At 41.1% G+C, this 22,008-nt stretch overlaps 1 protein-coding gene across 5 annotated transcripts in view; it reads right to left on the bottom strand.

Moving 5' to 3' along the window:
- Positions 1-4,096: 4,096 nt before the first annotated feature.
- The window catches only part of Map3k4 (mitogen-activated protein kinase kinase kinase 4), a 132,087-nt gene continuing 114,175 nt past the window's right edge, over positions 4,097-22,008 (bottom strand). For 3 of the 5 annotated variants that reach the window (XM_058580951.1, XM_058580950.1, XM_058580949.1), the window contains exons 17-28: positions 21,270-21,366; positions 20,350-20,499; positions 16,910-17,010; positions 16,160-16,240; positions 13,926-14,117; positions 13,217-13,287; positions 11,915-12,031; positions 10,931-11,090; positions 8,948-9,070; positions 8,288-8,394; positions 6,107-6,286; positions 4,097-4,621 (exon numbers count right to left, since the gene is read on the bottom strand). In XM_058580951.1, the coding sequence (XP_058436934.1) occupies positions 4,601-4,621; positions 6,107-6,286; positions 8,288-8,394; positions 8,948-9,070; positions 10,931-11,090; positions 11,915-12,031; positions 13,217-13,287; positions 13,926-14,117; positions 16,160-16,240; positions 16,910-17,010; positions 20,350-20,499; positions 21,270-21,366 (1,400 nt within the window). In that variant the 3' untranslated portion in view covers positions 4,097-4,600. The remainder of the gene's footprint in view (positions 4,622-6,106; positions 6,287-8,287; positions 8,395-8,947; positions 9,071-10,930; positions 11,091-11,914; positions 12,032-13,216; positions 13,288-13,925; positions 14,118-16,159; positions 16,241-16,909; positions 17,011-20,349; positions 20,500-21,269; positions 21,367-22,008) is intronic. The other 2 variants (XM_058580953.1, XM_058580952.1) reach the window with 1 other exon arrangement.

Below are 22,008 nucleotides of genomic sequence, written 5' to 3' on the forward strand. Positions count from 1 at the left end.
ACGAAGTGGCAAACACTCCAAGCAGCACGTCATGGCAGTTTACACCAGAATACTGAAGGATCAGCCAGATGGTGACTTTGGACACTCACATTGAGAAGAGAGTTACCTGCTTTGACACACTGTCAGTAACAAATAAACTGATCCATTTGGTACACTGATCCTCCTCTAAACAAGAAAACAGGGTCAGGCCTTAAAGGGCAGGTGCACACTCCCATATGCAGAAACGCACTCAAATGTCAAGCTGAAACGCTTCCTGGTCCTGTTTCGGACTTCTGCACCAGCATTTACAACATAAAACAGAGTCTATAAATACAAAGGAACTCCATGGACCTTAATGCTGTTGCATCCTGGGAAACAATCTCATTTCCACCAGGAGTCCCTATACAAGTCTAAGTCCCACTTTAGGGCCACCTTCGGCGGCCGGTATGAGTCCACAGAGAGGACAGTCTTGTTGTGGCTGCCTCACCTCTGGCACCACCTCCTACTCTAGTGTACAAATGCAGCTTTTATGCATGGGCTTGCAGAGGGGCCTGCTTCTGAATGACAGTGGCCTTTTATGTAAGCTCCACTAGGCTAGGAAAGAAATACTGTTTTCTAATTTTCTTTAATGCTCTAGTTCAAAGGCTGGCAAACTCTGGCCAAAACTCTTAAACAAAGTTTAAGGACTCACACCAAAGCTACAGTAAACTAAACCCAAAGCATGCAGAAGGAAGGGAAACATAAATATCAGTACAAGAAACAGATATGGAATCCAGAAAAATAGACTGAGAATACAACTGACACCAGAAGTCAAATCTTTAGAAAGATCAACAAACCTTTATTTAGCCAAGGAGAGAGAAACCACAAATTACTAAACTCAGGACTGTAAGTAGACACCACTACTGGCTTTATAGAAATTAAAAATGTTACTGGAGGTACTACAAACAACTGGCAATCATCAGGTAACTTGGCTAAAATGGATAAATTCCTAGAAAGACTGAAATTACTGATATCAATGAAAGGAAGTAGAGACTTTAAGAAGTACACAGAGTGAATTAATAGCTTAAAATCTCCCCCCCCCCCCAGGGAAATCTATGTCCAGCTGGTCTCACTAGCGAATTCTATCAAATATGTAAAGAAGTTTGGTGAGCAATATCAATCTCCCACCATCTCTTGGTGAAAAAGAGGAGGAAACTTCCCAGCTCACTGTCGGAAGCCAGAATTAACATGATACCAGAGCCAGACAGGGCATCGCAAGAAATGAAAACTGCAGAGCCGGGCCTTCCTCCTGCAGCACTGAAGCCGAGTCCTCAACAAGCCCTGCGAACCCAGGCACAGCACACACAGGGAGCTCATGCAGGGATCAACTAGGGCTTAAGCCAGGAACACAAATCAGTCCATACACTTTATCAACCAAACTGAGGACAAAATCTACATGATAATCTCCATACACGAAGAAAGAACATTTGGCAAAGTCTAATATCCGACCATTACAAAAGCTCTCAATGAACCAGGAAGAGAAGGAAATTTCCTCAAATAGAGAAAGGGTATCAGTGAAAATCCTAGTGACTAATTTCTACTCAAGATGAAAAGCAGGAAAAGAATGTCCATTCTCCATGGTGCACTGGAAGGTCAGCCAGCGTGGCCAGGCAGAGTTGAAAAGAGAAGCCTCTTGTGAAAGGAAGAAGCGAGACTACCCTTATTTATGAGCACCACAACTTCAGGTGCAGAGGACGCTCCAGAGTCCACAGGACAGCTAGCAGGACTACTTAGTGAGTTCAGCAGAGCCACGGGGTCAAAGATCAGTATTAGAAATCAACTGTAAGTATACATACTAACAACAAACATCTTAATATAAAATCAAGAAATATTTTCATTCACAATAACATGAAAAAGAATACAACACTTAGGAATGAACATAAGTTTGAGAGTTGTACACTGAAAATTACAAAGCATTGCTAAAAGAAATTAAGTACCTAAATAAATGGAGAGAGATCCTGTGTTTGAGGATTAAAAGACTTAAAATTAAGATAACAATACTCCTCAAATAGTTTCATAGATTTGATGCAATTCCTATCAAAATCCCAGCTGGGTTTTTTGCTTGTTTTGCAGAAATTGACACACTAATCCTAAAATTTATATGAAAATGCAAATAACTCAGAATAGTCAAAATTGTCTTGAATAAAGAAGAAAGAAGTTTCAGGACTCACAGTTTCCATTTTAAAAACTTGCTCCAAAGCTACAATAATCAAGACTGGGAGACATCTACCTAAGATAGACATACAGATCAACAGAACAGAATTGAGAGTCCAGATGTACATTTTACATCTATGGTGAACTGATTTCCAACAGGATGTAAAATCAATTCAATGGAGAAAGAACAGTCTTCAACAAATGATGCTGGGTTATGCAAAGACCCACATGCCAAAGGATGAATTAACTAAAAATAGACAATAGGCTTTATTAAGAGCTAAAACTATAAAACTCTTAGAGAAAATAAAGGTGTCTTTGTGACCTTAGATAAGGCAATGATTTCTTAGATATGACATAGAGTACAAGCAATAAAGAACAAATTGGTAAATGGAACTTTAAAAAAATTAAAAACTTCTGTGCTTCAAAAAGGAACCCATTAAGAAAATAAAAAGACAAGTAATTACTGCAGGGGAAAAAAACACCTGCAAATCACATATCCAGTAAAGAACTTGCAGCCAGAATTGATAGAAGACACTTATCACTCAACAAGTGACAAAAAAATGCTAATTTCAAAATGGGACAAAAAATCTGAGTAGACATTCCACCAAAGAAGTTGTATGAATGGTCAAACAAGCACATGAAAAGGTTTCGCCATCATTAGGAAAAAGCAAATCAAAACCACAATGCAACACTACTTCACACTCAAAAGAACAGCAATTATCCAACAGGAGAAGCTGGAACCCTCAGATGCTGCCAGTGAGAATGATGAGCATGGACTTACCGTGCAACCCAGCAGTTCTACTCCCAGGAGACATGTCCACACAAAGACTGTGTATGGGAATGTTTCAAAAAGCAGAAGCAACCCAAATGCCCATTGACTAGTAAATGGATAAAAAAGTATTACACGTCTACATGGAATAGCAATCATCAATAAAAAGGAATGAAGTATGGATCCATGCTACAATGTGAATAAATTCAGAAGTGAGCTATGTGAAAGAAGAAAGACACAAAGCCAACATATTGTAAGGTACTAATTACAAGAATTGTCTGGACAAGCCAGTATACTGAGGCAGGAAGTAGCTGAGTAGTGACCTTAGGTTAGGCAGGAATGGCAAGTGATGCAAGTGGACATGTGGTCTCTTTCTGAGGTGATGGAAATGCTCGAAAATCAGATTAGGATAGTGATTGTACAACTATATAACTGCATTAAAAACCATTGAATTATAATACCCTTCAAATTAATAAATTATAAGGTTATGTAAATTACTGCTCAAAAGGATATTAAAAAAACTTTTAGACAAAATTCTAATTGTTTTATAATCCTCTGGATGTTAATCTCTTGGCTGAAAAGACCCACTGCCCTGGAGGGAGGGAACAGAAAACATGCTGGAGGAGTGGCCGGCCTAGTGTAGCTGCTACGTGGAAGGAGCAAGTCAAGGACCTGAAAAGATTTCGGGAAGCTTCAAGGTCAATCTTTTAAAAGAAAATTTTAATAGCAAAATGAAGTAAAGAATACCATCAATGACATAAAGCTAGGCTTTTTGAGAAGGTTCACTGCTGAAATTCAGTTTACACTCTGAATGTAGATGCATTCTCCTCGTCCGGCAGTATTTACACCGACGACCTAGCACCTCTACATCTTGGTTTAAAAATAAACTGAGCCTGACATGTGGTAACTAGGCTTGAGCTTCGGTTGTAATTTGCTGGTTAGTAGGATATGATTAAGAAGGGCTACCTCATACCATTAGCGTTGCTTCACTATGTCCTCTGCTGGTCAGCAAGGAGACACCAGTCCCTAAGGAACACCTAGCCAGTGTCCAGCTGAACACACTGGCTGTGCTCCTTCTGCTGAGGAAAATGCCAGGCCCCTCTCCTGACTGCTGGCTCTTAAGCTGTGAACCATTAAAAGACAGTGTGACTTAGCTTTCCTAAAATAAACCTTTTATTGAAAAAAGAACCTTTTTCTTAAATTTCATTAATCAGCCTTTTGCATAACAAACCTGCAGCTTGCCAACAACAAAAAGGTTTCACAGTCAGTGCACTCAACAACAGGAGATCAGAACAAGGTCCAGGACACCTGATAACACCACAACTTCTTTTGAACCCAGAAGGGTGAAAACACTACATTGATGTCATGGTTCTCCACCACGGGAGAAACAGGAGACAGAGGCGGTGGTCCGTGTACAGTAGTAATGGCACTTAACATGCAGCTTCTTTAACCTCATGGACACTGTCACTCAGGAGGCCCTGTGCCACGTCAGACAAACAGGAGCAGCGGGAGCAGCGACGCCTGTCACCTGTGCAGTCTTCAGTTGGAAGGTTAAAAGGCGAACACTGCTTCTCAGCAGTCTTTATGTAAATATTACATACAGTAGTGACTAAGGGGTTCTCCAAGTCCACACACTACCAGGCCACGGGCTGGTGAGCTTCACTCTTCATCTGTGCAAACCTGTGAGGAAGCAGGAGAGAGCTGAGCCCAGGCAGGTGCAGGCACACAAGCAAGCTCGCCTGAGCCGAGACTGACAGTAAAGGCCGGTCTACTACCCTGGTGCCAGCACCCTGCTGGACACGGGGAGAGGCACAAGAAAGGAAATGCTTGGGGACAGTGCTGAGTGTCCTCTCTCAGGGAGAACCTGGGAACTGAGAACTGAAGTTCCTTTTTCAAACAGATGTCTAATCTTGGGTCAATGTTGATCCATTATTTACATATTCTATAAGAAATAACTATTCCCGATGACTAGTCCCTAAGGCCCCACAGCTAGCCCAGCTGCCTGTTCCACACCCCCGCTCTTTCCCGGTTCTCTCTGGCAGTGGGAGTGCCTCACAGAGCCCTGTGGTGCTGCTCTTCGGGGTTCCAGTCTCCTCATTCTCACTGTTCTGACACACACCCCAGCAACACTTCTGCCTCCCAAATCTCTATCACAGCCCAGTTTCTTCTGGAGTGCCAGCCCTAACATCCAAATGCTCATCTGAAATCCACAAGCAAATGTTCCAAACGTGCTGTGAATTTAACTTACTGGAGGAGAAACCATCATGCCCCTGGCCCGCCCCTTAGCCAGTTGCCCTTTACAGTGGTGAAGGTAGTTTCCATGAACTGCTGACAGCCAGGAAGCTGGGCCACCCTAGACTCCTCCCCAAGTTCCCCCTTCACATTTCACATCCGACCAGATCCTTAGTCAAGGCCATGCTACTCCAAACCTGGTGGATAGTTTGCTAATTGCCCATTCTCAATTCTTCAGCTGTATCAGCAGATTCCTAACTAGTTCCTTCAGAGTGATCTTTCCAAAAAGTTATTTCATCATGTTACACTTACAATAAAACTGGCATTCCTTAAAGCTGTGCTGCTCCTTTTCCAGGCCATCTCTTGCCCTTTCCGTACCCCGTTTTCCTCACCTGTGCTGGCTCCTCATCGGTTCTGCCCTCTGGACTCGGCCTTCCATGCCTGTTCATGCAGGCTGCCACACCCTGCCTCGACTCCTCACCTGGCCAATCCCTCTCTAATAGGCTAGGTTATCAGCCTTTCAATCAAGAGAAAATAACAACTGAGATCACCCGACTGCTCTAATTCTCCTGCTCAGTAGGCCACCACCACTACCACAGGTCTCACATCAGGCTGTCCTGACTAACCTGTCCCTGATGCCACAGACTACCCATTCACTGCAGTGGAAACCAATCTTGGAGCCAGTACCACTTAAAATCCTATTCAGCTGTCCCAGGTGTACCTAAATATGTGCCGCCAAAATAGATCAAGAACCTCAATAAACATTATTCAAATAAAAAAAAAAAACATAAAATTCCCTCACATAAGAAGACATTTAGTTCCTTTCCTTTTTAGATAAGGTATTTTAAAATTAAGTTTCCAAATTTCCTTACATGCCAGATGCAAAACTGAACTTAAATATTTAAACATGAAGATAATGATCAGTGATCTGACCTTGACAAAAGAATGGTCGAGGAGCTGGCTGGCCGTCCACCTCATCTTCGGGTCACTTTCCAGGCAGTGAGAGAGAAAGTCCTTTCCCTCAGGGCTTAATCTTTCAGGAATTGGGGGCTTATGTCCCATTCCCACTTTATACATAATCTGAAAATTGTGTTCATATTCATGCCAAGGCCTCTACAAAGACGGGGAAAAACGTCAGATTTTAATATTACATGGCCATGTAAAATGCAAATACTCAATCTTAGGCATCTTAAAATTGGTATCTATATTTGAAGTAGCAAACTTACTCAAAAGAACAAACAGAAAATACTTCAGGCCTTGAGGTCACCTGATCCCCGTTAAGCATTCGGCTCTCTCACTAGAACACGACAGAAGCTGGGGACAGTACATACAGGAACAGGTGTGACAGTCCAATGGAACCTCGTCTAAACGCAGGCGGACAACACAGTTTGCCCAGCCCATTTGGGATATTCTGTTAGTCCAGCATAATTTAGAAGCCACTGTCACATAACTAAAAGATGTAATATGTAAAATGATACAAAAGTCACTAAAACATACAAAACTCAACATTTCTCTCACAGGGATTTAATATGCTCCCTGGTTGAATAATGAAAACTCTGTGTGGGTAAAGCTTATTTTACCATGATGAGAAGAAAAATGAGGTTCACAGGGGAAGGAACCGAGTTATTATACCATTCTAATTTATGTGCTATTGATTGGTTATTCCAACATGTACTCTTGAATGGGAATACATGTTCTTGTGTGGCTTGACTAAAATAATGCGGACATCGTGGCTATCTTCCTTAACGCTAACAGAGGTAACATCAGCAAATGTTTGCTGAGCACTTGCAAGGTGTGTTCTTTTTCCACAGCTGCAAGTATAGCTGGATAATGATTTAACTAGTTTCCTAAGAACACTTAAGAGCTTGCTAGTGTTTCTTCTGTGTAAGTGATGCTAGACAGCCAGACACTCTTGTGTACATGTCTATACTATACATTTTTATAATTACTCCTCAGTAGTATCTTCATCAGAAGCTAAATTTTCAGAAGGAAGAATTTCTTGATTTGAGGGTATGCAATTTAATTCTGATAGATACTGTTTCCCAGAGTATTCTGCATTTTTGACCACAATATATGTCAATTTCCTTATACCCCAAAAGCAAGTATTCTATCTTTTTAAAATGTTATTCATGTGCTAAGTAAAAAATAAAATTCCACTTTTAAATATGTAATTCTGATGAAGCTCAACATTTCATGTTTCTTTCTTTCTTTTTTTTTAATTAACAGGCTTATTTTTTCCAGAGTAAACTCCCTCGGAAAATACGAAGTTCTCACCCAATTCCCCACCCCTCCAGTTTCCTGTTATCCTCATCTTGCATTCGTGTGGACCATTTGTCACAACTGATAGGCCAACATCCATGAATTATTGTTCATCAAAGTCCACAGTTCACATCAGGACTCACACTCTGTGCTGTGGAGCCTGTGGGTTTGGATACATGCACAATGGCATGCATCCATCACCACCATCCCACACAATGGTTTTGCAACCCTGAAAATACCTGTCCTCCATGTCCGTGTGCTTCAACCACTGATGTTCTTGATGTCTACAGTTCTACCTCTTGCAGAATGTCACACAGATGGAATCATACAGTAAGCAGCCTTTTCAGATTACCATCTTTCTTCACTTGGCCAGATGTAACTAAGGTTCCTCTATCTTCTAAGGATTCATAGCACATTTTTAAAGATCTCTGAATAATATCCCACTGTGGGGATGTAACAGTCTGTTTACCCATTTATCCACTGAAGGACGTCTTGGTTGCTTCCAACATTTGGCATTTATGAATAAAGTTACTGTAAGTACTAATGTGCAGGTTTCGCATGGACCTAAATTTCAATTTCATGTTTCTTTTTGTAACTGCTTGCTTCTTTATGCTTTCTTTAAATTCACTTGTTAAGTGTTCTCTATAGCATATATCTTATAAACACTTGTTTCCTAGTTTGTCCTTTTCCTCAACATTATTCTGTCTTTTGATAGGTCACATTTTTATCTCTAATTGTGTTTTCTGGCAGAAAATGTGTCCACAGAATTTATAACCAATAATAAACCACAACTACTGCCCCATCCCTGTACAGTGCCCTCCTGAAGTTCCTCCTCCAGGTACAGGTTCTGCTTACCTTGCCTGTCACCATCTCTATGACAACGCAGCCCAGACTCCAAATGTCTGCTGCACGTCCATGGCCTTCTCCTTTAGCACGGGTAATGACTTCAGGTGCCATGTATGCTTTAAAAGTCACAGATATAGTGATTGTAATACTATGTATTAAGAGTGCCGAGCAATAAATTAATATTTTTATATTATTTTCCTGAATTATGTCAAAGGAATGCTGAAACTGAAAACAGGGATTTTGACTCATTTGTTGAATGGACTTTTTAGGGACAGAATTCTGTTTGAACAGAAAACTTTTGAATGTGCAAATTTTCAAATAAATTGTATTCACATTGAAAACAGGAAATTGAATTTGCAAAGGAGGATACAAAATTTTATGACATTAAACAATCAAAATACCGTTTCAACTAAAATAGTTTTAGTAACACTATAAACAACACAAGAGTCTTTCTGAGAAGAAAAAGCAGCTATCCTCCCAGGGTAGTTAAGATCATTACTCAGTCAGCTGCCCTCCAGGAGAAGCCTGAGCATGTCGGGGAGGGTCCTCCTCATGACCTGTAACCTGCTCCCACCCTGCAGGTCTGTGCTGACCAGGAAGGGTGAAGGGAAACCCAGGAGCCACACCCACAGCACTTAATGAGTGCAGACCAGCCCCACTGGCCCATACCTGCTGTCCCCAGTGTGCTATTCACTTCACCAGGCATGGTCTGGGCATTGTTTTTAAGCTTTACTGAGCATCCAAAATCTCCCAATTTGATGAGTCCAGATGAGGTAAGGAAGATATTGGCACCTAACAAGAAATAAGCAGTCATTAATCAGCCTCTGAAACACAATATTGGCACCTGCATGTTAATGTGGTAATCTAAACTACAAGAAACTATTTATAAACTAAGTAATATAAAGATTATGGAGTTTTACTTACAACGTGCAATTATAAAAAGATGTGATGCTTATTCACAAATGTTAATAATACAAGGCAACAAAATTTAACATCAGGATAGATAGCTCTGACCAATAAATTTGGAAATGAAAGATGCATAGATTCTAACTCTAAAAACTCACACAATACTTGAGAAATTATTATAAAACACAAATGTCTGTGACAGTTCCTGAACATTAGAGTTGGATGCAATTAACAGCCTCCACAAGAGGAAGAGACATGTAGAAAGACCAGCACACACGCTGTGGTTCTTCAGAGGTGTGGCTGAGGCCACCTCAGGATATGTTTTAGAATATGACTAAAAACAATGTTCTGTAATTTTCCAATATTTCTACAAGTAATAGACAAGCCTAACTCATACCAACTTATAACTGGAACTTGGGGTTACTGCTCACCTCTCAATGCAGCTTGACCTTTTACTATAGGCTACGAGATATTATTGCTCCAACTAAGTCACACATCTCTAGCATGTGTCTATGGTACTTCTTCACAAAAAGCGACACAAAGACGTCCAAACTGGTAAGCAGTCATGTGATGAGAGGTAGTCTAACAGTCATCCTCAACACTCGAGTCCTCCCAAGGTTCAGGTCCCCACAGTGGACTAGAGTGGTGATTCTGCAATCCTGCACCTGTACTCAGCGTTAGCCATGCTGAACTATAAGGCATTAGATAAGGACACCGGTGTGCTGAACTGATTCAAGGACTTGGGCAATTCTCTTTACGCAGCCACCATTTCATGACAGTGCACCAAGAGTAAGATTTCTGAACAACTGAAATAGGCAATGCCAGGGGCTGATACCGGGCCAACTAAGCAAGGGCCCAGAATAATCCCCACAGCAAAGCCATGTGGTAGAGAGGCAGGCAGCCAGCAAGACTTGGGAACGCTTGGTGACTTAGGGTGAGCCATGCTGTGAGCATGAACAACTCCTATGCTCAGATGCAGCAGATTCTGGTGGGATCTGAAGTAGTCCAACAGACTGCATCTGGTCTCTGGTCAGAAGTCACACCAACTCTCAAGTAAGTGTGTTTAGGTTAAACTCAGACTACATGACAGATGGAACTCTTTAGTGCCAATTAGAGAAAAAAAAATACTCTCCTGCTTTAATTATTTCCTAGACTTAAAAAAAAAAAAAAAAAAAAAAGAAAAAGGTCAGGGGCACAGTGCGGTTAAGACAAACGTCCACACTAACAGATCTGAGATGAAAGGATCGCTATTCCCCTTGTGCCAGAGTGAAATGCACTTCTAACCAATCAGCATGACCGAATTAACCTTTAACAGAACTTTAATTTGGAAGTTGGTGTAAATAAACCCTGTTCTTACCTCCAAAGACATAACTGTACATTGACTTACAAAGCTATTTCTGATTTACTATCATTTTATAAATTTACAACACTCATTTACAAATACATAAGGATGCTGACACTAGAAATAGAAAGGTTGCTTTGTTGACAAATATGTAGTAAACACACAGGCTATGTCAAATCAGCTCATGAAACTTTCTTTTGGAGAAGCAGATTTCTCTAACAAACAGATAAGAAGCTAGAGACTCTTCTCAGGGATGGAGACATGGTTTTATATCACTTCTCAATGTGGTGTTTGTTAAAGTAAAGATCTATCTACGTGGAAATAGACATACTGTGTAGGAGAGGATGGGAGCGAGCATCTCCAGAGCACCTACTATGTGGACACCGGGTGCGCGTGGGGATTACCTTTAATGTCACGGTGAACTATGCCATGCTCATGGAGGACGTTGATGGCGATGGTGATCTGCTTTGAATACAGCCTGATGACATGCTCCTGGAGCCCCAGTCTTGACACCTCTTCTAATGTGCCCTCGTCACAGTACTCCATGAAGATGTACATTTCTTCCTACAGGAGGAATAAGATGAAGCCCTGACTGTGGTGTTCCTTATAGTGTGAACAGTCTGGAAAACCACCCAGGCCGTGCTCCAGAATCATTCTTCTTCCTAGTGATGCGCCACACTGGCCATCCCAAGCACTGAGTGCGCTGTGCAGAAGATGTGTCTAACAGAGCTCATCAGGGTAAGAAAGCCTCCTCCAAATCACAGGGGATGCACTTCTATAATCCTGCAAGATCAAGTCTGCCATATAATCTGAGACAAGGAGTCACAAGGCCTTCCTAGATACTATTAAGTACTGAAACACATCCTTTTCCAATGTAGACATACTTGTGAAAACATCAGAAATGATCAACACTCAACTCTCCCTGGAAGCTTCGGCTCTGCACCAAGACACTCCAAGTTATCCTCTCTTCCCTGACAACGTGCATCTCTAAACCCAGGGGAAATGAATGTAAGGTTTTAATTTTCTGTCATTTTACAAAGTTTCCTGAACAGCAGAGACAAGTATTCAGCATCACTTAATGATGTACTGTGAATGGAAAGCAGGCACATGTCACGTGGAGGGGTGCTTCAGAAGGACCTTCTGACTGGCAGGACAGGTTTCAGTGCTTTGTAATGTCGGGTTGATGACTACAGTCTACAACTTACATTTTAGGAGGAACTCCTCTAGTTTCAGAGAGAAGGCAGAAATGATGTAACTCATGGAGATTTCCTGATAATTAGGCAAAGTTACTGTGCTCTGAAATGAGAAGACCTGTGATGTAGAACAGGACTCCATCGTGCACCCTCACTGACTCCTCACACAAAGCAGTGTGACTCAAGGTGGCTTACTCTGTGCAGCTCCACACCAAAGTACCGAACCAGATTGGGGTGCTTGATGCCCTCAAATATCTTCAATTCGTCTGCAGTCTCCTTGATGGTTTTATGGTCATTTGGTTGAAATCGAATCTGTGAAAGGAAAATTGCTGATAACTATCAACACCATCACAAACAAGAAACAGGAATGTCCTAAGCAACGAGGTCTGTAAAGGTGTCTCTTTGACACTTTCATTGTCCAGGCCCACTGGCATATGGTCCTTTTGTATGTGACTCGACTTACAGATTTTCTTTCCTTTGTTGTTCAAGAAAATTAAGAATGCTTGTGTTTGAATAAGTGAGGATATACAGCAGCTAGAATTACTGTTACAACTGTGAATATAACCACCCAAAACATTAAATATCCATAAGCAAGCTATCACTGGTGTTTTGCTTTGGGGCAATACAGAAAAATCAAATCTGATTCTGCCCGTATGAAGTTTACGGCTCTAGATTTCACAGGTGGACCATGCAGTACTGTGTTTCTGTGCCTCGTCTATTATTCCACTTGGTGCAATGTCCTCCACGTTCATCCATATGGTTGAAAAGGTGAGTACAGTTAATAAAACTGCCAGAACAGCAAGTTTCAAATTACAAAAAATGCGATGAGGAAGGTTAATTAGCTTCATTTACTCATTCCCCATTACCCACATGTATCAAAACATCACCCTATCCCATCAATACACACAGTTATAATTTGTCAATTAAAAATTTAACACATAAGGAAAAAAAGTTTACAACCACGTTGGAAAGTGGAGAGCCACTGGCCAGCACGAGGGCAAAGTGGCTGGGACCCTGCGGGTCAAACCTCCCATCTCACCCTCAGCCCATCCACCTTCCCAGCCATGAGAGGGCCCCTCCCTTGGCAACAAGCCCTTTCCCTCCCTCCCTCAGGCTGTTCTTTGGGCTTCCCCTACTCTTGTCAATCCACCTCCAGCTGTCAAAACACCACCCATGTCTGACCGTCCTCACAAATGTCACCTTCTCCCCAGCTCCCTGCATCAGGTCTTTCTCCTCCTGTGGCACTTCTCATACCTCCGTGGTCTTGACATACTCACTCCCCACCCTCACTGGAATCTTCAGCACCTTTATACCCCACGTCATTATGTTAGCTCAGCTGTCGCGTTGGTCCTGACTGTCTCAATGCTAAGACATGGGCCTCAGGCCTACACACCTTGCCATGGATAGCACTTGTCAGCTGTGAGCAGGAGAAGCTTGTCTTTACTCTCTCATGCTGAGCAAACCAACTCAAGGGCCCCACTGAGCCAGCTGACTCACCTCCTTCATGGCCATCAGCTCCCCCGTGTCCACACTGATGCAGGTGTAAACCTTCCCATATTGTCCTTCTCCTGGGAACAACACAAACAGGCTGCTCGTCTAGTTAACACAGACAGGTTTAGTCACTGAAGCTTACAATCATGTTGTCCATTACTTCTGGATGTATGTTTATATATCTACAATTATGTTCACTAGAGTTTAATTACTGCAAGACTCAAAATAGTTTTGAATGTCCCCTAATAAGTGAAGTCTCAATGTGTCCTCTCTGTAAATATTTTTAAATAGAGAAAAACTGGCTTCAGGAAACTTCCAAAGAGACATCAGACAAGTGATGAGTGGCTTACACTTCTGAGCTCTCATGCCTCACAAGGAGATCTGTGTTGGGGTGGAAGCTAGTGGTCAGGAGCACACAGGCCCCGTCTAACCTGTCTGCTACAAGGGCCAGGAGCATGGGGGCAGGTATTCTCTTGTGTCCCCTCTGGGATGTCAAACCATTGGGATTTACAGCTGAATTAGATGGAGAATGACAAACTCTGTAAAGCACTTGACTGTGCCAGGCACTACCCTACTTGATATCACCAAGGCCCTCCAGTTCCCCGAGGCCTGGAGTCCTCTTTCACAACTGTGTCTGCCCCTCAGAGTTAATTACCTGACAGATGGACACATTGAACAGAGACTATTTTCACTCCACCTTCCTTATTTTCCTTACCAATTTTGTTTCCTCTTTGCCATTTGAAGGTCACCTTCCTCAAGCCAACATGCATGACATTATCATAGGATTTAGGGGTATCACAAACTTGACCAATGATATTTTTTCTCCTCATTTCTCGATACCGCTTTTCTTCAAACAATCGGACTGATTTCTGGATAGCTTCTATGGGTCCTTGTTTAGAAGCAGAATCTGCAGAGAGACCCACAAACTCATCGGTCCTAGTCACTACAACAAAGTCAATTTCCAGTAAATACCAATGACAATGGAGCAACAGACATCAGCATGTCGTCATACTCAGATAACAGCAGGTGAATGGAAGGCCTGCAGACAGTGTCTCTCCATGACAAGACACACTAAATAAACCCGCTGCTTGTTAGAAGTACATCTCCAGCCCACCCTCCTGCTGGCCAGCACCTTAGCAAACAGGAAAGCTTACCAAGTTACTTTCCTACATCAGTTTATATTTCAGTTCCCCATTATCTGCTAACCAAAAATCTAAGTTCCTTCAAACAGGATTAAAGGTCCTGTAGAATTGAGACCCAATTTCACTTTTCTAGGTCTTTTTGTTTTAACCCTTCCTCTTTTCTTCTCTTACCACATGCTCCAGATCTGTGAGACTGAAAGATTTATGGAACACACCAAATTGCTGTTTACTTTCCCCTTTCAAGATTTCTTAGTCTTGAATATGTAAATATGAATTGTAGTAGCTCTCCCAAGGGGAACAGACCCAGTGGTTCCCAAGTTTACCTTACCATAAATTGTTTCGAAAAGCACAGCAAAGATCTGGACTCTGGGGGAGCCATGAACAGACCCTCCATCAGGATCAAGCCTAGGATGTCTCCCCTACATAAATCCTAGACATACACGTAATCTGTCACCAGGCCTGTCAAATATGGCACCAAAGCTTTTTCCTACTGCCATTCCCTTTTTGAAGCCCACCTTAGTCCAATAAGTATTATTAATACTGAATCACTTGAATGGGCATTCTAACTGATCTCCCCAATTCCTCCCCAATTCAGGCTAGCAGGGTAATCTATTGCATAGTGTTTTCTAATCCCATCCTCCCTTTAACCAAATATACCAGCTGCTCAAGAGCCTTTGAGAGCTGCCCACCACCTCTTAGATCACTAAAGACCTCACCCCTCAGATTTCACCTGCATTTACATCCAAACCTGCCAGTCTGGTCCCATTGGACCATTCTGCAGCTATCAAGCCTCAAGGTATGTTTTTCTCTGTATTTTGCCTCTTGCTTTGTTATAGACTTGTCTTCCCTCAAGAGTCAGGTCAGGGCTGGGGATATAGCTCAGTTGGTAGAATGCTTGCCTCGCATTCTAAGGCCCTTGGTTCAATCCCCAGCACCACCCAAAAAAAAAAAAAAAAAAGTCATGTCAGTCTCCTCCTTCCATGAAATCCTTCCTAACCTCTATAGGTCCTGGGGACAAATACTCTTCTGATTGGTCATACATACGAAGTTCCCAACTTCTAATTCAAAGGGGTGCTGTGCTGGGGAGAGCTCTGGCCTTAAAGACAGAAGTGTATTCTAATCCCAGCTGTATCATTTACTACCTTGGCCAAATTATGAGGTCTTTCAGAATCTGTTATCATTTATGAAATGGGAGAAACATCTATTCTGCATACTGCTCAAGACAGCTGTGACAAAAAATACATGAAAGCATTCTGTTGATCATAAAATGCTAGACAGTGAATTTTCTGCTATTCACATTTCTGATAAATACTGATTGATCACCTACTTCATTTCAGTTTTTTCCCTCAACTTTTCAATATAAATAGCTAAATATACTAAGCTGCTTAAGAATATAAAAAGCTTGTAATTTGCTAAACAGGAAACATCCACAAACAATTAACAATGGGAACTGATGTCAGAAGTATAAATGACATCACAAAATATTAATGTAAAAGGTCCAATAATTCAGAAGTTAAAGCAAAAAAAAAAAAATTTCTTTTTTCTTTTTTTGGAACTGGGGATTGAACCACACAGTGTACCACTGAGCCACATGTCCTTCCCCCAATCCCACCTTTAAAAAATTTTTTTGAAACAGGATCTCACTAAGTTGTCCAGGCTGGCCTTGGTTAGCCTCTTGGTTAGCCTTCCAAGTCACTGGGATTATAGGCATGTGCCTTGGTGCCCATAGCAAGCTAAGACAATTTTAAATTGGAACTAATCATCTCACTCTTAGAAAACATTTTTAAGTTCAATGTCCTTCTTTTACCTTTGGTCTGGCTAATAAGTGTCCGAAGTTCCCAACTTCTTCGTGTTGACCCACTTGAATCACCTCTTGGATATGCTGGTTCTGCAAAAAGTATTTTTTTTTTAACACAATTTAAAGATTTATAAAATAAATATACTTGAGGGAAGACTGAAACAGTGAGTGGCCATGGTTACTCTCCGGCCATCCTTTCTGGTGATCAGTTCCTAATGTGCTTGATGTGGGTGCCAGAAACTATTTCTATAATCAATTCTAGAAAATTGTACCAAACTCATACGTTGCTATCAGGTTTTTTTACTACTTCCCATAAATAACAGAAAAGAACACTATATGGGTCCTGCATTCCTGGGGACTCCATTCAAGAGGCTGTTTTCGGAAACCCTGTCCTGATGCAACAGGAATAGCAACATGTTGCTGGGCAGAGACACTGAGGGCTGCATTGGAATAAAATTTCAGCCTATCATCAACAAGTGCAGTATCACTTTGATATTTTTTAAAGTGAATAGGAGTACCCAACAATTAAAATATCAGCAATACTGATTAAAAAAAAAAAAGCAAAAAGTAGTCTCAGAATATGCAAAGCCAGCTAAATAGAGGCATCTATATGAAAAGTCAGGGTGTTGAGCACCAATCTTCTCATAGAGCCTAATGCTCCTGACCCTTTCTTCCTCTTTACAGGTGTTAACAATAGGCACTGACTGAGACAAATCACTAGGCAGGTAGAGAATGTGGCTGACACCTTTAAACACTTACCGTCTCGCTCCTCTGTGGGGCTTGAGTGACGACTCAGAGACCTAAACTGCAATTCAGCAGCTATGGAAGCCAGGCGATCATTTTCAGGGACGCTGGAACCCCTGTTTTAATATTTTTAACAATTGAACTATCAATTCAATGGAACTTAAAATGAAAGATCTGTGAGATTCTTCTGGAGCCTTGATTTTCAACTGGGGAAAATGTTGCCCCCCCAAAGGACAATGGCAGTGTCTGGAGACACGCTGGACTGTCATGGAAGAGTACAGTTGGCATCTAGTGGGCAAAGGACAATGCATAGGACAGTCCCACAAGAACTGCCACCCAAAAGAACAGAGCTGTCACTGAGAAAAGGTCCCCTTCCACAGGCTGTGAGGAAAATTCTGGAGCTAAAGAGAGCTCCACTATTATCCCTCCACAAACAGCAGGCCAGACCCACAGTTCCTGCCTGCAGAATGTCCTGTTTTACATTAACACAGGACATAAGATGGGTTAACTTAAGTATGACTGACAGGCATGGGAAGCTCCATAGTTCAAGCCCAGGTAAGGTAAAAATATGGCTAATATAGCTAATGTTCAAGGTTTCCATTAAATTACATTTATTTACTCAACCATACTTAATGTAATAAAATTATTACATAGTTCAAAAGATTCCAAACCTCTAAATGGTAAGAAAATGGAAGGGAATACCTAATGCTTTCTCAAGCAGTATTAGCAAAGCAAAAGTACAAGAGCAGGAAGCTTCATATATTAAATAGAACAAAGTTAATTAGTTGCTTTTCCAGAACAAAGTAGCCAGAGTAATATTCAGCAACCAGAATGAACCCATAAGGAGTAAATACCAGGATTAATTATAAAGGAAGTGTTAAAACTGCAATACAAAAATTAAAGAATCCAAAATAAATATGGCATTAGTTGATTAAAAAGGTTACTGGGTGTGTATTTTTAAGTGAATGATATAATGAAGTATGGTAGCATTTATGCTCTTTTCATTAAACACTAAGTAGTTGACAACACAGACTATTGGGAAAATTATGAAATATATACATTTTTATGTTTCCTTAAATCTTCAAACCTAGTATAGTACTTGTTAAAAAAGAAAGAGGGTGACAATTTCTCTGCCATGTAGTTCAAAACCACGGGTGCTGAAGTGAAGGAAGACATCCACTTATCAGCAGTGCCACAGTCTGAGACCATGGAGGAGTCACCCAACGCCTTTACCTTCCTGATTCCTACAGGCAAAATAAGTCGGTCCCATGTCCTTCAGAGAATTTTGCAAAGATAAAAAGCAAGAACACACACTTTTCCTAGTGGTGTATCTGGGAATGTTTAACAACTACCTGTGGGGTGGGACCTGAGAGGGTAGGAGGTAGGCCTTGGAATTTATCAATTTTGACAGGGTTATAACCATTATAAAACTCTAGACAATTAACAATCAGCTCCTGGGAATCAGCGGGAGCTGCTCCAGCAAATCCACCACAGCGAAAACATTTTTTATGCACAATGATGAGAAGTGAAGCCCAGAATAGGTATTTGTTAGGGCAAATAAAATCAATGAAAAATGCCCTAAAACACTGCAAGGTCAGGTGAAATTCAATTTTGGTTACTGATTCTCTAAGACAGGCAAAGGCTACCCACTGTGGGCTGAGAACTGAAGTCATCAGTGTCACTGCCTCCCTGTGGCACTCTTCACAAGCCCGGGGCATGCTGTGCCTCGGGCTCTCACCTATGGCCGGTGAGCCTCCAAAGCAGTGAGCCAATCCACAGCAGCTCTGTGGTCCACCTCCCAGGACCACCAGGATCACCGAGGCTCCCCGTGAAAGTAAGCAGTCACGTGCAGGTGGTAGTCTCCTGACCACCCCTCACATCTTTGCGTGGTTTTGCTCTTTTAACTACCCTCATACATACTATCCTAAAGCAAACTTTGCTCATTTGTAAAAACAATGAATTTCAAGATAACATATTATGATGCTATTAAAATTCTTGGATGTTAAGAATTGTCCAAGTATATAAAAACTGAACACAAATACTTATGAAATATTATTTGTGACATGCCAAAAAACAAAACTGCTTATGCAAACCATCAAGACTGAATGCACAGAAAGGCCAATTGCACGTATTTAACTCCTATAGTAAAATATAAACAAATGCCTTAAGCCTCAGTTCTGTGGAGACTTTGAGACTGACTTTTAAAAAGTGAAATATTCTTTTCCCTTTCCAGTTCTGGAGAGGCCTCCTGTGAAGGAGGACACAGTGAGTGTGGGAGCCAGTACCAGTCTGCTCAATATTCCCAGCCACTGTCTGGTGCAGATTCACCTGCCTTGACTCTGCACTGCATTTGTAAAGACAATAGTCTCAGCAGCCACCACGGGATATGGAAGCATGTGTGCACCATAAAGTCCTCAAAACAAAACAAGGATAAATGAGAATCTGGTTCAATGTTAATTGTTAATTTTTTAGTTGACTGCTTAAGCTGTAAAACACTTATATTTTTAGGTTTTTAGGTTACATTTATTACTAAAATTAGGAACATTAATTATTTAATGAGAAGACTGGAAACATTTGTAGAAATTTTAAACTTGTTAAAATTCAAAAACTTTTCATTTTTAAAGGCTTTAAATCCTAAAGTCATAAGTCATCTATCTGCCAACTAAGATATGAATCTTTTTCCCCTAAGAGCTGAAGACTGTAGAATTTCACTACATTTCATCTCTTGGTCAAATCACCCTCAACCCAAATAGTTTTGTACGTCACCTTCCTTACCAGAAGATGGGATATCGACAGCATCCCGTCTTTCTACCCAAGTATAGCAGAGGAATTCAGAGACCCAGAGTCCTTCATTAAATACATCAGAAGAACTTGATAAACTCCTCTGCCAGGAAATAGCTAGAATGGAAGAGACTGGGAGTCTCTCCTTATACAAAAGACTAATGCAAGAGACTTAAATTTTTCTGAAGCTTGCCACATCTGAATGCTCTAATAATCATCTATTCTCCAAACACCATCAACTCATTTTCCCACTTTTGTATAACTACTTCTAATCAACAATTATTTAAAATTAGGAAATTAGGTCAGAAATTGATACCTCTTAAAAAATTCATTTCCTAATGCCATGATGGGATGCCATCTCTGTACTACGCTGTGACTGCCAGGGAAAGGCAGTGTCATGTCCCCTTCTACTGTGCCCAGATTCTTCCCTCTGATCCTCTATGGTCATTTTGGCTAATACCGAATCCAAAGAAAAATCAGCATCAGCCACACGGTCCACCTGGCTGGCTGGTGCCAGAGTCTGGGACTGTGACAACCACAAAAGACCCTGAGCACCACTCAAGTACTAGAGGAAAGAAGCCCAGTGGTCCCCATGAGGTATCCTAAAGCTAAGGTCCCTGTGGAAGGACACATGAGGGATGGCAAGGACACATGCGCTGATGGAATGAGACTACCTGGTATCAGGGGCACTGCTGATGGGTTTGAGTGGCACAGAGTCGCTACCACAGGGAGCCAGGCGGCCGGTGGTAGTGGTGGCAGTGGCAGCAACAGGAGCAGCAGCTGGGCTGCCATGGCTCCGCCCATCCGAAGTCACGCTCCGAGCGCTAAGACGAGAAGAAAAGCTTCAGGAACACAGGTGAGAAAGCGGATGGACTTGCAAATGGCTTTCAATTAAAAATAAAACATGAGGAGAAGTGAAAAATATTTAAAAATACAAAATGCTGTTTGAGATTCATGTATGGGAAAAAAAGACTAATTTCAAAGGTTTTTAAAAAATAATGTGGTCCTTACTTAGCAAATCCTGTCAAATGAAATTAACTTATGAAAGTGACCACATAGGGGAGACAGGATGCTCACTACCTCAAGACGCAGAAATGCCACCACATTCAAGGACATCCCTGTGAATGTACTTGCTCCTGAACCCACTTCAGTGCTCAGCTGCTTCATAACTAGCCAAGACCGGAAAGGTCATTCCAGCTTTCTCCACTTTTACAGAGATGTTCAGTACTGTTTTCCAAATGTTTACTATGCTACGCAAACTTAAGTTTGTTTACCTAAGGTAATTTTTCAAAGACAGAAAAAGAAAGAATTATTCCAAGGCCAGAATACACTTAGTAGCTTGAGGTTATAAAGAAGCTGAGAAATTCAGTTATCTTTAAAGGTACAGGCCTGTTTTAAATTTGCATGTCTTTTTTGTTTGCAACTAAGGCTCTGTGGTATGACTTCAAGATAACACAAATAAGAGCTTTTAAGAGCATATGGACAAGACAGAAAAACATTTAGCTCTCAGGGCAAGCAAACAGTTGTTTCCAGAGCATCGCCATGCACACCAGAGAAGAAGCCATAAAGGAAATGACTGGAGAACACCAAATACCTGAATCCCTCTGGCGTTGGGATAATTAGATGTGGGTTAGGAGGGTCACTATGGCATCGAGGTACCTTCACAGGACGGGGGCTGTTCCGATGAATAGCTGCCAATGGAAATGGCAACAAATACGATTTGTTAAAGTGGTCAATAGAAAACTGACACACCAGGCAATTATTAAATGTAAAGGGAATATCTCTTAATCTTGTCAGTGACCAAAGTAAAACCATTCAAGAGTAAAAACTTAATTACAAATATTACATCATTTTTTTTAAAGTTAAGAAAGCTATATTAAACACACAAATTTTTTTCACCAAAACCAATTTTTAAAAGATATATACTGAACAAATGATTACACTCACTTTAGAGGTAGATGAAAATGTGGCACTTCTCTAATATAAAGGAATTCTCTATGCTATCTACACTTAAAAAGATCTGGTCATGCAAATATTTCAACAGGCCCTACGCTGGGGGAGTCACTGTCACATTCTTGAGTACATGAAGTTTTATTTGATTCCTTTAAGACAAACCAAGTAGATGGAGTATAATTTAACTGTTCTTTTTTCCAGAGTATGTTCTCTTTTTCTTTTAAATATTATAGTAAAAGTTAAATAAAGATAAAATTTAAAACGAAAACTTTAGAGATTTTACCTAGTGATTATAAAAATGCTGAGCATTCCATTTTCCCAACAACTATATGTAAACAGGAATGGACGTGTGTTATAATCTGTCCATCCTCACGCTTTCC

Source organism: Marmota monax, unplaced genomic scaffold (genome assembly GCF_021218885.2).
Source record: "Marmota monax isolate L192 unplaced genomic scaffold, Marmota_monax_Labrador192_F-V1.1 WCK01_AAM20220418_F8-fsc00083, whole genome shotgun sequence".
In the NCBI taxonomy this organism is placed as follows: Eukaryota; Metazoa; Chordata; class Mammalia; order Rodentia; family Sciuridae; genus Marmota; species Marmota monax.